Source organism: Aotus nancymaae, unplaced genomic scaffold, assembly GCF_030222135.1.
Source record: "Aotus nancymaae isolate 86718 unplaced genomic scaffold, 86718_ANA_hifiasm-v0.15.2.pri h1tg000014l, whole genome shotgun sequence".
NCBI classification, from domain to species: domain Eukaryota; kingdom Metazoa; phylum Chordata; class Mammalia; order Primates; family Aotidae; genus Aotus; species Aotus nancymaae.
The window spans coordinates 66,169,371-66,188,457 of NW_026988425.1; the positions used below are offsets into that span (position 1 = coordinate 66,169,371).

Genomic DNA, 19,087 nt, shown 5'->3' on the forward strand with positions numbered 1-19,087 from the left:
CTACTTAAGTGAACCTGGGCAATTGCATAATCATGTCAAGCCTTAGTTTCTGCCCCTATAAAATAATAATAATAATAGTACATACATCTAGAATGGCTGTCAGGATTAAATGAGACAATGCATAAAAAGTACTGAATAAATGTTAGCTCTTTATAGAAACAAGGAAGGTAAAATCTTTATCATAGTCACTGACACTGAGTAAGAACAAAATAAATGTGATATGGTGGTTCATGTCTGTTTTTCATTCATGGATAATCGTTGCCCATCTGTATTCCTGGTTGACTTTTTTCCAGCCTCCCCTTCCTCCCTCCAGATATGGCAGCACCTTTTACACTGATTTCTTGTTTGATTTATTCCATTTACCTTCCTTTTCTAGTCTTACCAGAATATCCCTCGTTAATTGTGCCTTACTGAAGGAAAGGATGAAATAATCCATTAAAGCTGTAGATCATAGCCAAAGATGATCATATTTCTAATATTTTTCAATCTGTGACTTTGGACACAAGACTCTGGCTTCCAGTGCAAGGGCACTGAGTGGACCCTGCCTGGCTATAGGTGCATGGCCAGTTTCCAGGTTATGTTTGAAGGCAGACTACCAATGCAGACTTTAAAGGGCCATCTGCGAGGCATGGTGAGTCCACACTTTTCCCGCTTGTCAATAATTAAATTAGACTGCAATGTATTTTCATTTGTCTCCAAAACAGAACAGGGTCCCTGGAGAGTTAAGTGGGAAGATGTCTGAGAATTCTAGCTCCCTTGGGGTGTAAGTAGCAGGGAGATCTTGCAGAAGAGTGCCTGCACGTGGTAGCCTATCAGCAATATCTGTTGAGTGAATGAATCTGGACTTGAATCATAGCCTTGAAGCAACATTAACAAATGAAAGAAAAATGGATACAGGCTGGAAAGAGGAGGTATGCCATAATTGCTACTTACGACACCTAATGACCGCCTGCTGCCCGAAGCGTGGGATTACAGCACATTTGTCTTAATAGTACATCTGGTATGCTACACTGATGAAATTACAGTGCCCCATAAGCAAGCAGCTAGTTCCTCTCAATTATGCCTTTAAATTGTAACCAGAGGGAAATTGTTATCAAACATACCACATATCTATTTAGTGACTGTTTATTGTATTTTTTGTATTAAAAAGATCAGACAAATATGTAAAACTGCTTAGTCCCCCCACTACTGGCTTTTATAGCTCTTGAAAGCCCGGTCCCATTTGTTATTTTCATTACAGCCCCCTGGCAATCCCAGGTAGTAGGCTAGGGAGATAACATGTCGCTTTTACAGATGAAGCCTAACTTGAAACTTGAGAATTAAATGGTTTTCCATTGAATTCTAGTTATTAGCTGTAGGCTTGGTATGTGTTCAAATCCAGAGCTTTGAATCCTTTGTATGCCCTCTTTGCACCATACAATGTTGTATCTGGGTCTTAATATCTTAAAGTGGTGGCTACGTGCATAATTTAGTCTGGAAATGTCTCCAGAATGTGAAGGTCAAAATTGAGTTGGCATCTTGAAATTCTGATAAAGACTTTTAAAAAGACTGGCAACTGATTGATTGATTTATTTATTTTTGAGATGGAGTCTTGCTCTGTCACCAGGCTGGAGCACAGTGGCACAGTTTTGGCTCACTGCAACCTCTGCCTCCCGGGTTCAAGCGATTCTTCCGCTTCAGCCTCCCAAGTAGCTGGGACTACAGGTGTGTGCCAAATGCCCAGCTAATTTGTGTATTTGTAGTAGAGACAGGGTTTCACCATGTTGGCCAGGATGGTCTTGATCTCTTGACCTCATGATCCACCCACCTTGGCCTCCCAAAGTGCTGGGATTACAGGCGTGAGCCACCATGCCTGGCAAGTTGCAACTGATTTGATACTCGTTCCACAAGCTAAAATAAAGTGTATCTTGCCAATATGAGATGCAAAATCCAGAAAGTACATTCTGGTGTTATACATCACTATGTGAATTTTCTGGAATGAATATGTGTGTGATGGGTATTTTCCCAGATTATTTTTAGGTGATCTTTAGCCAGAGGTGGTTGTAATATGAGTGTCTCAACTGTGCTGAAGCAGAAAACAAGTTTTAGGGAGCAAAAACCTGCCTTTATGCTTGTTTCAGTCCTCCTCTTCTGTCTTTTGGGTTTATGATCCAGCCATGCCCACCTGTTGGTCTCGTGCTCTGTGGAATGTCCTGTTTTTATGTCTTTCTTACGAGTGTATTTGTATTTGCAATTCCTATCCTGGACTCACCAACTTCTGATCTCCTGTATAAAAGGCTGATTTATTTATCTACACACCAAAACTCTGAGTAGGCTGTGTAAATGGAAGATGCTCTAAAGCACAACCCCTTTCTCATTCTGACTGAGAATCCTGAAAACATCTTAAAGATTGTGTATGATACCCATGACAAATTCTCTCTTCTACTCTCCATGTAAATTTTGATAATTTTTTTCATTGTCTATACTTTTTGTTCATCATTTTTGGCATTTTATAAATATCTATAAATTTTCATATCATGATACATGATGTAGGTTGAATTAATTTAAGAAGCAGAACAGTTTTCTTGCAGTCCAGGCAGTTTCCTTACTTCTATTCACACTCTTTGTGTCTAGAGCTATAAAGAATGAACTAAGCCTAGAGCTGCAGTTCATCAGAGAGTGATTTCATGGGCCACATATTTATAGACAGTCCCTGATTTATTATGGTTTGATTTATGGTTTTGATTTTATCATTGTGTAAAAACTGATGGTGTGAAAGCAATATACATTCAGTAGAAACTATACTTCAAATTTTGAATTTTGACCCTTCCCTAGCCATATGCAGTATGATACCCTTGTCATGCTGGACAGTAATGGTGAGCCATGGCTCCCAGTCAACCAACCACACAATCACAAGGGTAAACAGCCAATACTCGACACACAGTGCATGCATTGTGTGGCCAGTGGTTTTTGGATATTGTGTTTTATGTGTGGCCATCCCATCTTATCTATAAAACACCCATTTTCAACTTACACTGTTTTCTACTTATGATTGGTTTATTGAGATGTAATTCCATTGTAAGTCAAAGAGTATCTGTATTTTATTTGGAACAAAAGTAAGCTAACTGTATGCTTCTCAAGGGCAGGGACCATACCCATCTTTGTATCCACAGGGCCTGGCAGATAATAATGGTCTCATTTAATGTTTGTCTACTTAATGACATAGATGAACAAATTGAGACTTGCATGAATACATATGTGACTTTGGACATCAGAATAGAACTTATTTTAATGAGTTGAATTTAATGTGAATTAAAAAAAATTTTAGTCTTCTAAAAATGTATTGTGTTGAATACATTTCAATGGCTCCACTCAAGTGTTGTGAAATATTACTTAGCCCTAAAAAATATAAGTACTTCTCAATTAACTTGTATTTAAAATACTATTTGCTTCTAAATGATTGTATCCATCCCATTTTAGCTTTAATATTTTGCTAAATGTTTAAGCTCTTTCCTGGTCTAGCAGTAAGAAATGTAGATTAAAAATAACTCATAAAACTCACAGAATGCTCTTTTTGTTGTTCTTTGGTAAAATCTTACATCTAATAGGTCTTAATTAAGAGTTGACTGGGTAGGCTGTGTTATAAAAGGAAGAAATATAAAAGGTTGTATTTTGCTAACCACTTATTTATTTAAATTAGCAGAGCCCAACTCTGGCTTTGTACTGGATTCACTTGAGAATCTCTAGAAAAGTGTGATGCCTTGGCCCTGTCAGAGAAATTCTGATTTAATTTTTCTGGAGAGGACCTTGAACATCAGTCTTATTAAAAAATAATAAAATAAGCTAAATAATTAACCAAGTTCTCCTGAACTCACAATCACTGCTAGAAGAAATGTAAATTATTACTACCACTTTGGAAAACACAGCAGCATTATCTAATACATTTAGATAAATGAATATCTCATAGCAAATCCATTCCACAGCAGTTCCATTCCTACCTATAAACCCTAGCAAGAAAGCATGCTGATATGGTTTGGCTGTGTCCCCACCCAAATCTCATCTTGAATTGTAACTCCCGTAATTCCCACATGTCATGGGAGAAACTGGTGGGAGGTGATTGAATTATGGGGATGGGTCTTTCCCGCACTGTTCTTGTGATAGTGAATGAGTCTCATGAGATCTGATGGTTTTTAAAATGGGAGTTTCCCTGCACAAGCTCTCTCTGTCTTGCTGCCACCATGTAAGAAGCGCCTTTCACCTTCTGCAATGATTGTGAGGCCTCGCTAGCCATGTGGAACTGTAAGTCCATTAAACCTCTTTCTTTTGTAAATTGCCCAGTTTTGGGTATGCCTTTATTAGCAGCATGAAAATTGACTAATACAGTAAATTGGTACCAGTAGAGTGGGGTGTTGCTGAACAGATACCCAAAAATGTAGAAGCGACTTTGGCACTGGGAGCAGGCAAGAGTTGAAACGGTTTGGAGGGCTCAGAAGAATACAGGAAAATGTGCAAAAGTTTGGAACTTCCTAGAGACTTGTTGAATGGCTTTGCCCAAAATGCTGATAGCAATATGGACAATAAAGTCCAGACTGAAGTAGTCTCAGAATGAGGATCTTGTTGAGAACTGGAACAAAAATAACTCTTGTTATGTTTTAGCAAAGAGACTTGGCAGCATTTTGCTCCTGTCCTAGAGATTTGTGGAATTTGGACTTGAGAGAGATGATTTAGGGCATCTGGCAGAAGAAATTTCTAAGCAGCAAAGCATTCAGATGTGACTTGGGTGCTGTTAAAGGCATTCAGTTTTATAAGGGAAGCAGAGCATAAAAGTTTAGAAAATTTGCAGCCTGACAACATGATAGAAAAGAAAATCCCATTTTCTGGGGAGAAATTCAAGCTGGTTGCAGAAATTTGCATAAGTAACAAGGAGCTGAATGTTAATCCCCAAGACAATGGGGAAAATGTCTCCAGGGCATGTCAGAGGTCTTCATGGCAGCCCCTCCCTTCACAGGCCCAGAGGCCTAGGAGAAAATGGTTTCATGGGCTGGGCTCAGGGACCCCATGCTGTGTGCAGCCTTGGGACTTGGTGCCCTGCATTCCAGCCACTCCAGCCATAGCCAAAAGGAGCCAATATAGAACTCGGGCTTTTGCTTCCAAAGGTGCACACCTCAAGCCTTGGCAGCTTCCATGTGGTGATGAACCTGCAAGTACACAGAAGTCAAGAATTGAGGTTGGGGAACCTCGACCTAGATTTCAGAGGGTGTATGGAAATGCCTGGATGTTCATGGCAGAAGTTTCCTGCAGAGGTGGAGGTCTCATGGAGAACCTCTGTTAGGGCATTGTGGAAGGGAAATGTGGGGTGGGACACCCTACACAGAGTCCCTACTTGGGTACTGCCTAGTGGAGCTATGAGAAGAGGGCTACCATCCTCCAGACCTCAGAATGGTAGGTCCACTGACAGCTTGCACTGTGCACCTGGAAAAGCCGCAGACACTCAACACTAGCCCACGAAGGCAGCCGGGAGGGAGGCTGTGCACTGCAAAGCCACAGCGGCAGAGCTGCTCAAAACCATGGGAACCCACTTCTTGCATCAGTGTGACCTGAATGTGAGACATGGAGTCAAAGGAGATCATTTTTGGAGCTTTAAGATTTGACTGCCATGCTGAATTTTGGAATTGCATAGGGCCTGTAGCCTCTTTGTTCTGGCCAATTTCTCCCATTTGGAATGGGTGTATTTACCCAATGCCTATACCCACATTGTATCTAGGAAGCAACTAACTTGCTTTTGATTTTATAGGCTCATAGGTGGAAGGGACTTGCCTTGTCTCAGATGAAACTTTGGACTTTGGACTTTTGAGTTAATGTTGAAAAGAGTTAAGACTTTGGGAGTCTGTTGAGAAGGCATGATTGGTTTTAAAATGTTGGGAAGGCATGATTGGTTTTAAAATGTAATTTGGAAGGGGTCAGGGGTGGAATAATATGATTTGGCTATGTCCCCACCCAAATCTCATCTTGAATTGTGACTCCTACAATTCCCATGTGTTGTGGGAGGAACCTGGTGAGAGGTAATTGAGTTATGAGGATCGGTCTTTCCTACACTGTTCTCATGATTGTGAATGAATCTCACAACACCTGATGGTTTTCAGGATGAGAGTTTCCCTGCACAAGCTCTCTCTCTTGCTGCTGCCATGTAAGAAGTGCCTTTTGTCTTCTACCATGACTGTGAGGCCTCCCTAGCCATGTGGAACTGCAAGTCCATTAAACCTCTTTCTTTTGTAAATTTCCCAGTCTCAGATATGTCTTTATCAGCAGCATGAAAATGAACTGATACACATGCAAACATCAGAAAAAATATTTTACCTCATGTCTGTATGTGTATATATATATGTGTGTGTGTGTGTGAGAGAGAGAGAGAGAGAGAGAGGCAGAGGGAGAAGAGACAGATAAACAGAGAGGTATACTCATACCAGTGGACCCCAGGAGTACAAATACCCTTCTTCCTTTCCTAGTCACATTCTTCTCTTTTTCCTAAGCGGTATTATGCTGACTTTCATAGTAGCCATTTCCTTGTTTTTCTTTATGGTTTTATTACCTATGAATATGTGCCTGAGTAATAATTTTAATGTTTACTCTTTTTGAAGTTCATATTAATTGAAACATATCCTGTGTATTTTGTGACTTGATTTTTCCCCTTTGACATTATATTTATTACTTCCTTCTGTGTTAATATTAATTCATTTTGATTGTTAGAATGTTATTGTATTATTACTCTGCAATTTATTCCATTGATGAATATTTAGATTGCTTTGAATTTTGACTATTTACATTTTTTTTTGCATGTTTTCTTGCTAGGGTTTATAGGTAGAAATGGAATTGTTGTGGAATTAATTTGCTATGAGACATTAGTTCCTCTAACTTTATTAGATAATGCTGCTGTTTTCCAAAGTGGTCGTAACAATTTACATTTTCTCTAGCAGTGACTGTGAGTTCTAGAGACCGTGGTTAATTATTTAAAATATTTAATTATTTTTTAGTAGGCTTTTTAAGAACAGTTTGTTCATGGCAAAATCAAGTCAAAGGTACAGATATTTCCCATATATTCCCTTCCACTACACATGCATAGCTTCCCCTATTATCAATACTCCCCACAGAGTGGCACATTTGGTTATGACTGATTAGCCTACATTTGAGAGGTGAATTTTGTTGCTTTTGAGACAGAGTCTTACTCTTGTCACCCAGGCTGGAGTCCAGTGGCGTGATCTCGGCTCACTGCAACCTCTGCCTCCTGGGTTCAAGCAATTCTCCTGCCTCAGCCTCCTGAGTAGCTGGAATTACAGGCACCTGCCACCATGCCCGGCTAATTTTTATATTTTTAGTAGAGACAGGGTTTCTCCATGTTGGTCAGATTGGTCTCAAGCTCCTGACCTCAGGTGATCCACCTGCCTCCACCTCCCAAAGTGCTGGAATTACAGATGTGAGCCACCATGCCTAGCCGAGAGGTGAATTTAGTTTTTAATCTCCCAAGCTAAGCCTTCAGCTAATTGGAAGTTATGGCCAGGCCTTGTGTAGATATGATAATGGTTCCAAATTGACCAGTAACAAAACCACTTTCCTTTAGTAACACTCAAACTGTCTGGCCTTCCTTGCCCTTGTGCTTTAGATGCATGGAAGCTCTCTTCACCTGTGCTGTTTTTGCAGATAGTAACCATAGAGTTAAGACAGGATTGAATACTCTAAGGAGCCTTGGATCTTTATTGTGACAGACTCATTTCATGGGCAAAGAAACCAATGCCCAGCAGAGTGAGAAGCATGAACTCTGCACTCCCTTCCTACCTAGAGCTTATGGCCCCCTGTTATACAGTACGGAATGGTTTATTGAATGGCACAGCCTGTTCAGTTCCTTTTTGTATCTCGGTGGTCATGCTTTCATGATGTTATAGGTCATACCTTTTAATGTTTGCCATTAGAGCAGTTATTAGTAATTCTGCTTTGGTTACATTAGTTCAAATAACTCCTGGCACCAACCAAACAGGAAGAGACATTTATTAGTTAAAGAAATTATTTTAAACATTCCCATCTCTGCCAAATTATATAACCTCTTCAACAGTTTGTTTTCCTGGCTGCTGTTAAGAAATCTGAAACTCTATAACAAGCAGAATTATTTATATATGTCATGATGCTTCCTATTTCAAGCTGTTTGCCTTACTCTGGACTCTGAACTCTCATACTGAATGAGAAGGCTCTCTCTTACATTTTGGTCAGTTTTTATTTGTTTTCTTTAAACATCAGAAGATCCTCTCTTCCCCTGCCTTCCTCTCCTGCCACACCCCCAGGAAACGGGTAGATTCTCAACAGTGAGCCATTCAGTTCCACATACTTGCTGTTCTCTCCCATTGAACAAGCTGTGAGGATGGAACCAGGAGAGAAGAGGGAGCTGGATTGGCAGAACAGGCTTGGAGAGCTCTCCTGGCAGACGAAACAGATCTGCCCACACTCACACTGTTGGTCAGATTGAATACAGTGAATGACACTCCAGGTTTAATGGTATTTAGGGCATTGTACCAGACACTGCAAAAAGTGTTATTTTAGTTGATAGCATGCTTCCGTTTACCAATGGTATAATTTGAAAAGGGAACACAGTCAGTTTAGATGTTCCCTTTTGATCATTTTTTGGGAGGGGAAAGAAAATTACAATCCATACAACCATGGGATATTTCTCACTATATTCAGATTGGGAAATACGTCTTAGAAATTCTATCCCAGCCAGGTGTGGTGGCTCATGCCTGTAATCCCAGCACTTTGGGAGGCCAAGGTGGGTGGATCACCTGAGGTCAGGAGTTCGAGACCAGATTGTCCAACATGGTGAAACCCTGTCTCTACTAAAAATACAAAAATTAGCTGGGCGTGGTGGTGCATGCCTGTAATCCCAGCTACTCAGGAGGCTTAGGCAGGAGAATCACTTGAAACTGGGAGGCAGAGGTTGCAGTGAGCCAAGATTGCGCCTCCGTATCAAAAAAAAAAAAGAAAAGAAAAAAGAAAAAGATAAAGGCCATCCTAGTAGGCCTGGTTAGTATCTCATGCTGACAGGTTGTCCCGTGTTGGGGAGTACACATGTGCATATGTGTGCATATGTGTGTTTTCTACCTGATCCTAACAAATCTCTTCCTGGTTATGATTTAAAAAGGAAGAAAAATGCAAATATTATCAAACATACCCTGCTGTGAATCTAAAAACTAAAACCTAACTTTTTAATCAAATGAGTATAATGGTCAAAAAGCTAAAGGATAAAATAGTCAAAGATAAGTTCTTTAATAGCTAACATAGTTCTTTATAAATATAAATTTTTATAAAGCTGAAGATATCAAGTATATTAAACAGTGTCTGGCAGGAGTGTACTGCCTTGTCTGTTTCTAGATATTTTGGTATTTTGAATGTTATTTTACTGGGGGATGTGTTCCATGTCACACAGACAATTGATAGAGCAAATATACTAAGAAGTTGGTGGCATTTCACTGTGAGGAGTTCATTTACATATTTTAAGTATAATGCCTTACATTCATTGATCTAGATATAGAATTACAATATAAACAATTAAAAATGCAAACTAAGCCTCTTTTTTTTTTTTTTTGCATTCATTTATGGTGGAGTGTTTCCTTCTAGTTGTTTCAAATTAGAGCTTTGTAGAAACCTGGCTTCCTCAATATCATCATTACCACAGTCTATTGCCTACATGCTATGGGAGAACACCACCTCCACAGGGCCTTAGTGGTTTCTTGAATGGGGACCAGTGAGGTGGGAATTTATCTTGACGTTTGGGTTAATGAGGGTCTTTGTTTCGAGACAGGCCTCACTTTGTGGCCCAGGCTGGAGTGCATTGTTGCAGTTTCCACTCACTGCAACCTCTGCCTCCTGGGCTCAATCCTCCTACCTCAGCCTGCTGATTAGCTGGGACTACAGGCAAGTGCCACTATGACTATTTAATTTTTGTATTTTTTGTAGAGAGTGGGTTTTACCATGTTTGCCAGGCTGGTCTTGAGCTCCTGAGCTCAAGTGATCCTTCCACTTTGGCCTCCCAAAGTGCTGGGATTACAGGCATGAGCCACCACGCCTGGCCTTATAAGGGCCTTTTAATGTTGGGGGTGGTGGTGGGCCGGGGATGGTGGACAGGGAAGGAGCTTGGTCAGGACTTGAGAAGGACCATAATGTAGTTTAGGATCGGTTTTAGGGTTTAAACTGCCTTTTGTTGGTTCCTACTGAAGAGTTGGTTAGTCTTGCGATTTGCCTGGGCTAGCGGCTCCTGGAATAGTAAAAGTGTGCTAATGAAGATAGTGGAATAGTAAAATAGTGTTAATATGGACAGGAAACTGTGGTCATTTTGTCCTCAGTGTCCATTTTAAAGTGAACAATTCAGTGCACAGACTATTCAAACTAAGTAATTTAAACATACACAAATCATAGAGATTTTAACAGCCAATTGCCATTTAACTCCACAAATGCTAAATGGCTTTAGTTTGCTAGATACTATGCTAGGTATTGGGAATAAAACACCTCAAGGACCCCTCCACCTGGAAGATGATAACGGAGAGAGGCAAACACCACAGTGGAGCTGACGCACAAGGATGGACAAAGGGGCCCTCTGTGTAGGGGCCTTATGGGCCAAGCTTCCTGAGCTGAGCACTGGGGTGGCTTTGACAATGTTGACATAATCTCAGGAATTTAGTAGATGGGTAAAAGCACTGCTGTGAGGTTTGAGAACGACCCATATGAAGCCATATCTGTCACAGCTTCTCATCAGGGAAGGAGCAGGTCTGAGGACAAAGGGTAGAAACGGAGGCCCCTCTACAGTCTTGGCCTCTAAAAGCCTCCCTGCCTGAGCAGTAGGATCTCCTCAAAGAACATTTTGCATATCAACAGGTATCTGTCTCCAAAGGATGGTCCTTTCCTAGAACCTGCTTCCCTAGATGACCGCACCGTACATCTAGTGAAAGATGACGTGCATGTGTATTGAAGTGGGTGGAAAGAACACTCCAGCTGTGCTGAGCAGACCTGGCCCCAGCACCTACTGGCTACCTGGCCATTCACAAACCTCTTGACCTCTCCAAATTTGTGAAATGAGGTATAGTGATTAGGTGCCATTGTTAGTTTCTTCCAACTCTGACATTCTTATTATGTCTAAATACATTGTCTCTTTGATAAAATGTATAAAACAAATTTTGTAAGTGGAGAAACTAATATGGTATATGTTTTTTCCTCTTCAGTATCTTCTCACAGAGAATCTCTTCTACACCTGGCTATGAGATGGGGCCTGGCTAAGCTTTCCCAGTTCTTCTTGTGTCTCCCAGGGGGAGTCCAGGCCTTGGCTTTACCCAACGAAGAGGGTGCCACACCATTAGACTTAGCTTTACGTGGCGGACACTCCAAGCTGGCAGAAGATGTCACAAAGTGAGTTTAGCTACTTGATAGTCTTTCTCTTAATCTGTTTTTGTAAAGTCGGCCAAGCATTATAGAAAAATGGAAATATGGTTTATGTTTTACTGTTAGCTCTCATGTATACAGTATAGATCGTATATATATAGATTACATAAACAGATATACTGATATAATTGGTGTTAATGTTTCATGAGAGAGAGACAGGAAAAAAGGTCTCAAAAGGCTCTGAAAGGAGTGATAATAAAAAAAACTTGGGAAACACTAGCATTTAGGTTTCAGCTTAAATGTCACCCCTTCTGTGTTATTCTCTTTGATGATTATGATTAATTCACAATGTTAAGTATGAGTAACATTATGACTACTACACAATATTAATGCTTTATAATTAATATATGTGATCATTTGTATCATATATATTTCTTTCCTTAATCATTTGAGGACTGGGACTATTTCTCTTTTACGCACTGCAATACTTCCAGTACAATGTCCAGTACATAGTATTTGTTGAAAGGATATAAATTTTTTTGAATCAATGAATAACAGACAAATGCTATGGTAAGATTTAGCCAATATGGTGGTCATTATGGTCTACTGAAATAATGTAAAGGAAATGATTTATAAACTATTATGTTCTCTGTGTTAATGATGGTATCAACACTTCCAAGGAATAATGAGTATATTGGTTACTTAGAATGGTTCAGGTCAGTCATTATTCTTAGTTTATGAAAGAAGGATTCATATGTAGTGATTTTCTTAAAGTGGTCAAAAGCAAAAGTATAAATGGGAAAGTACATTGGAAATTACAACATGCTGCTACATAAATATTAGCCATTGTTAGAGTAAATGCTACATAAATATTAAATATTATTAGAGTATTATTACATGGCATGTCCAAATGGACTGGCTTTTCTTGTTTGGCTCATGGAACTCAAGGTAATTAATTTATGGTTATGTGGTACCTAAGTGGACATTAGAGTAGAAATCAGAGGTTTTTGTTTATTTATCTTTTCTCATTTGGTCAAATTACCATCAACCAAGGGGTAAGCCTATCCGGAGGGAATTGCCCTTTTCCTTGGTTTAACATGACCTCACTTCCTTGGCTAAAAAGGGCAAGGCAAGAATACTTCCTTTGGCTCATTCATTGTGAACAGTCCTGTGTTCCACTGAGGTTCTGCAAGCAGACTTCATCTGTTGGTAGCTTTGTATCTTTTTACTGTGTCCAAGATGATAAGGTATGTGTTTTAAAAGTTTCCAGGTCTAATAAATACATTCATGGATGGGCTTAGAAGTAGACTGTAAGCTAAATTCTGGTGATATGATGGAGCTTCCATATTCTAAATTAACAACAACGATCTTATTGCTCAGGTTCAGAGACCATTCATCTCAGTGGCTTGTCGGTGGCATAGGGAGTTGTTTTCTGGAAACTTCTGGAGTCCTTGCCAGTAATGAGTGTCAAGAGTTTGGAGAGGTTCCCAAGACTTAGAGTACAACTGTTCTCTATGGATCTCTTTTTGACACTCCATCTGATTTAGATAACATTTACTTCATTGGAAATATACTATATTTTTGTAAAGCAAACATTCATTAACAAAATTAAGTCATATTGGAAGAGGAAAGGGCTATAGAGCTAGTTCTGTGAATTGAGGAATCTGGGAACAATCTGGTGGGATGTTACATGCTGAGGTGGGCTGTAATCATTAATATTTCCCCCCTGAGATTTATTTACTGTTACTATTACAGGACCATATAAGCCATCCAGAATATTGAGATACTAACCATGAAGCCTACATGTAATTTACAAATGTACAAATGTTCTTAGCCAAGATATAACAGAAAATAAGTGTATATTTAAGAATTTAAGTCGGAAATATCTTTCCTTTGTGTATAAGTGTATTCACAAAAACAACATAATCAAATGTATTTATGTTTTAATTTGCATAAGAGAGGATTTACAACAGTGGTACCAGTGTGTCATGAATATCTCACTTGTTTATAACATCCAAACGTCACCACGTTCCCTAGAGATCATATCTGTTTTCCACTGTAATCACCTAATAAACCATTGGCTGCCAGCTAATTTGTTCTATTACAGGTAGCCCCATTAAAGTGAGAGGCATCTTTTCAGACTAAAAGGAGAATGAAATGTTGAAGTAAAGTACTATGTTTAAAAATCAGTACTGTTTCATTCTTTATGTAAACCTTTAAAGTGTGTAGTATATGTCATTGCTTTTCAATAGACTTCTCTATTGGTGGAAAAAGAAAGATGGCTTTATTAGTATCTGTTTTCATGATCTTATGTATTTATTGCACATAGGTGACTTTCAAGGATCATTTTGCTAGTTGGATTTGTAAGATCAGGGGCAGTGATCCTAAGTGCTGGATCCTGGGACTGGTGTCTTTGAAGCTCTGTGTGGGTTTTGATTTGCGTTGTTTCAGTTTTCAGGGCAGATGGTCCCCAAGCTTCTCCCGAGTGCAGCTCAGTGAAGAAGCCTCTTTGCATTACGTTCACTCGTCAGAAACGCTGACCCTGACCCTTAACCACACAGCCAAGCATTTGTTGGAGGCAGATATTAAACTCTTCCGGAAATACTTTTGGGATAGAGCCTTTCTTGTCAAGGTTTGTGCACAGTGATTCTGGTATACAATAACGTAAGCTTGAGAGAATGCAGGCATCAATTTCTTGTTATGAGAATAATGTTTTTTACGAGTAGCACTTTCTTTTTTTTAATGAAACCTTGGCGGACATGAAATTGTAAACTGCATTAGATCAGTAGAATGAAGATTATTATATGTTTTAGCAGTAGAAAAATAGTAGTTTGTATAATATTTTCATTTTCTTTTCTGAGCCAATCCTTTCCATGGTTGGGCTTTAATACTTTAATATTGGATGTTTTCTCTTATTGATTGTATTATAATTATTATCTAAAGCAGTTATATTTAGGGCTATCTTACATGTATAATATCTACTCCTGGGCTTTCATATTGCTCAAATGTAGTTAAGCATTTGTTCCAGTGTACAGATTCTTCCTGAATGGAAACAGGTAAAAACCTAGTTATTTTCCAAAGAGATTTTCCCCTTCCCATCACGGTCCAACCCCACCTTTGAGTGCTATCATGGCATGCTCATCTCAGGGTTTAAAACATTTCACCTTTATCTCTCTTTTTTTGGTAGACTTTGAAAGAATATTAAGAATAATTTCTATCTTTTAATTATGATTAATCAAGATGTTATTCTGAGTAAGGGGGCTTGAGTCAATCTAGTTAATAGTGCTCCAGGGTCTAATGGATACACTAACCAGGTCGTGTGGCCTCCTGTGTTCTCAAGCACATTCCTTCACAACGCACAAGTCTCATGACTATTTAGGTTTTACAGAGTAAAGAGTCAGCTTAGAAAACCAATGTTATCATTGACCACAGTTTCAGCTTTTGTAGAATATTTGCTTCAGATAGTTGAAATAATGAGTTAGCCAAAAACATTATGTACCAAACAAAGATTATTATTGGCTTACTCCATATAGAGTTTTATTTAAACAATTAAAATGAAACATGGTCTTCAGAGTATGATCATTAGATCTTTTCTGGGTTTTAGGGAATTTGGTTTATAATTTTCTGATGTACAGTATCACATACAGTATATACAGAATGAGGGTCTTCTTTAAGGATGCTTGTCATTTAAAGCTACTCAAGCCTTCAGCCATCACTGTGGTTTCTTACCAAAGCACCAAGTGGTGGTTACTCAAGTTGGGCAGATGCTTGGTTTTGCTATGCATCGGTTCCATGGAGACAGAGCTCAGCCAAGTGCCTGTCCTCAGAAGAGATGCTCAGACAGCAGCATGGAACTTCTGACTATCCTGAAAAGAACACAACAAACTCTATTGAACATTTGCTTCATTGTAAAATCCTCTAAGTCTTAGGCTAGATTTGTGATTTCTCATATGTATTTGAGATAATACTGATGACTTTGGGGGAAGATTTATGATGAGTAAATCTAGATACCTCAATAATTTATTGTAGTGGACTTTATAATCACAAAGGCCAAATGGTGATGCCTCTCCAGTTTCTATGAGATTTTGATTTTATGAAAAACACTTGATGCAAGAATCAGTTAGACTGGAATGGCCTTATGTTCCAAGTTTCTAATCCTTCTTTTTCCTTCGTTTCTCAAAATGTGTGACTGGTAGTGAGCAGAGAGACAGGGCAGGAAGGGCTGCAAGATTCTTTATGACATCCAAAGATGTTAATTTTTACTTGCCTGACAAAGTGATTCTGTTGTATTCTTATCTAAATTTGGTGTGGTGCATATTAGTTGGTTAGATATTATTTTAAATGTATGCAGGTGGTAATTATTTTATAGGTTGTCCACATCGAAGCTTTACAACTTTGGATGATAAATATGAGATTACATATAGATTTTGTATAAAAAGTATTCATGCTTTGTTGAATCTTATCTAAAAGTCCATTTTTATATGACAGCTATAGTTGGCGCTTTTGATTTGAGAGACTGATTGGTTCTCACTGAACTCCAGCTCGTACTCAGTCTTCCCCAAGAAGATGTGTGTAGTCTCCGGGTTTGGGCATTGCTTAGTTGTCCATAGTCCTGTAAAACAATGACAGTAAAACCTTGCTGCAGAAACCTGGGTTTCTTTTACAATACATAAGAGCTCTCCAGGTGAACCCAGTCAGAATACTTGTTCAGAGTTGTAAAGGCTTCATACTTTCACACTGTGTTACAGTTGAGAGTGGTGGCCTGACAGTTTCTAACAGATATTAAATGTTAAAATGGAAGGTGGAGCTAAATAACTAAACTTTAAAGACAGAATATTAGGAAATTAAATAATAGGCAAACTCTTAGCTATATCTTTTAATCACTTTTTGATTATCTCATAACAATCAGAATGCCGATAATTTCATTCTAGAACTTGGTTAAAATTAATAAGCAACTAGGAAATTAAAATTTTTAAAGGTATATTCAAAATTACTCATAAGGGTAAAAATTAAGTTTGAGTATGTTCTATTTTCAAGAGAAAATAGTATTTCCGTATTTCAAGTTTTGTTGTGTAATCAGAAACCAGCATTGCCTGCTGTTCTTTCCTCACATAGGCTTGGCGACTCTCTTCTTTGAAAGATGGGGGGGTTAAGGCTAAGGTTCAGCCAAGGTAGACACGTGGGCAGGTGGCTGTCTTAGGCCTTGAGCCTGTGTGGTGACCCGTCTTCCATCCCTGGGTGCTCCTGCGGCCATCTCCTCACTACCCCTTAATATGGACCTGCCCTGGTCCAGCCACTTATTCCATGTGGGCCTTAGAAGAGAGAACACAGTGTCCTGGAGGCGGGGCTGGGGTGAGTTAACAGCCACTGGAGGGTGGGTGACCAGGCACTTGTTGATCCCTGCCTGTTTGTGGTTTGCTAACTCGTATGTATTTTTGCATTCCTTTTACTCTGACTGCAGGACATTGTTCTTAAATAGTTAAAGAATGAAGCACCCAGTCCATGGGGCTTAATGACATGTCCAAGGGGATAAGGGACCCATGTCAGTTATGTGGTTACCTGCCCAAGTATACTGATGATTGATTTTAGAACCTGTGCTGAAACCATCTTGGGCTGGTTTACTATTCAGCACACCAACACATAATTCTGTGTTTCTTCTCATTTTCACTGGCTGTGGGGAATCTGTCTGAAAAGAAAATTTAGATGATCCCAAGAGGGCAGCTTTTTGCTAAAGCCTTTTGGAAGGCTCACCAACTTAGTTTCAGCCAGGGCCAGCCTGCACCAGCATGTGCCAACCTGCAGTTCAAGGCCCATGGTCATCCTGGACCTTCCCTGTGATCATGGTCCTATGATCCCTGTGTCTTACTTAGGATGTGGATTGGGTCTGCTCCAGGTGGCAGATGCATAGACCAGAGAAGCCCTTCTTTCTGGCGTCAAGATTCTTGGTTCTCTTTCTGGTTCATGCATGATATTCCTGAGAACCTTCTGCTTGGGGTGACCTGCAGAAGCAATAAAAGATTAGCAGCAGAAACAGTTTTGGCCCCTGCCGCGGAGTTTCTTCTGACTTCGCGCACCCTCCTCCTGGGGTGCTGGCTATATGTTCTCCCAGCGGCTTTCACCCACCCACTTCTTTCCCAGCCTCCTAGCTCTGAGATCCTTGAGAATGACTTTTGCCTCTTTGTTGCATATCTGAAGCCTCAAATGGTTTTCAGTGTTTTTTGTTTTTTTCCATTGTTTCCTAGGCCTTTGAGCGAGAAGCCAGGCCAGAGGAAAGAACAGCTATGCCCTCCGGTGCTGCAGAAACGGAAGAAGGTGCGTATGCTCTTTCCCACTTAGGGAAGCCAGAAAGTGCTCCGGACCACCAAGCTAACCAGTCTGTTGAAGTCTGTGGTGAAGCTGGCCAGGAACCAAGGGGTTCAGAGGCAACGTCCCGGGTGTGGGATACAGCAAAGCCCCTGGGTTTTTGGACAGCATCAAATGAAGTATTCTGTTTGTTCCCACTTTCTATTCAACCAGCTTATCCTGAGAGCTGTTTGCCGGGCCCTGGGCCAGCTCCTCTCACATTCCTGATCTTCAGGACACTCTCTTGACATTCTGATTGTTCTCCTTCAGCTTGTTCATTCACTGAGTCTTTCATTCAACCATTTGTTTTGTTCTTTAGTTCCTTCCACCTTTGTGGATCTCCTACTCTGTGCTGAGCAAGGATGCTCTGGAAGTCATGAAGGAGTTTTTGTCACCCTGAGGGTTGGGGGGCACCACTGGCATTTGGAATTGAGGTGCCAGGGCTGCTGGATGTTCTTCAAGGTACAGAACAGTCCTATGCAACTAACGGGTGTCATGTACAGCTGTTTCCAGTCCTGATGGTGATTCAGAGACTGCATGTATGATTCTATTTGTGATGGAAGTTCATAACAGAAGATATATATTTTTTATAATATGTCATTCCTGCTCTATTCCACAACATGCCACATGGAATCATCCTGATGCCACACTTGTGCATAACACCTAGCTCACTTGGAGGAACATCATCATCTCTCATTTTCCCCAACTCAACTGTTTATCTAGGCATGCAATTCTTACTTCATTTCAGGTTACTTCCGCTTTTCCATATGCAAATAATTTTGGTCTGTTCATAAGTTGTAATAAACAGAAGGTTTTTTTCCCACTATCAACCCTTTTATTAAATACTAATAATTCCAGTCAGCAAAATAAGACAAGATAAAGAAGTAAAAGGCATAACAGGAGAAGATAGTTTTAACATCTACAGAAAAAAATCTTATGATTTTAATAAGAGGGTTTATCAAGATTGCTTCAGCAAATATTAGTTGTATTTTTTTGTTTTTTTTTAAATTTATTTATTATACTTTAAGTACTGGGGTACATGTGCAGAATGTGCAGGTTTGTTACAGAGGTGTACACGTGCCATGGTGGTTTGCAGCATCCATCACTCCATCATCTATATTAGGTATTTCTCCTAATGCTAACCCTCCCCAATCACCCCACCCCCTCCTATCCCTCCCCTAGCCTCCCAGCCCCCTACCAGATCCTGGTGTGTGATGTTCCCCTCCCTGTTTCCACATGTTCTCATTGTTCAACACCCACTTATGAGTGAGAACATGTGGTGTTTGGTTTTCTGTTCTTATGTCAGTTTGCTGAGAATGATGGTTTCCAGCTTCATCCATGTCCCTGCAAAGGA

General features: G+C 39.8%; 1 protein-coding gene across 1 annotated transcript in view; it reads left to right on the forward strand.

Annotated features, from left to right (window-relative positions):
- Positions 1 to 19,087, forward strand: part of ARHGEF28 (Rho guanine nucleotide exchange factor 28) — a 257,148-nt gene that overhangs the window by 76,635 nt on the left and 161,426 nt on the right. Inside the window, exons 4-6 of the mRNA XM_064376046.1 lie at positions 11,235 to 11,418; positions 13,843 to 14,023; positions 17,634 to 17,703. Coding sequence (XP_064232116.1) covers positions 11,235 to 11,418; positions 13,843 to 14,023; positions 17,634 to 17,703 — 435 coding nt within the window. The remainder of the gene's footprint in view (positions 1 to 11,234; positions 11,419 to 13,842; positions 14,024 to 17,633; positions 17,704 to 19,087) is intronic.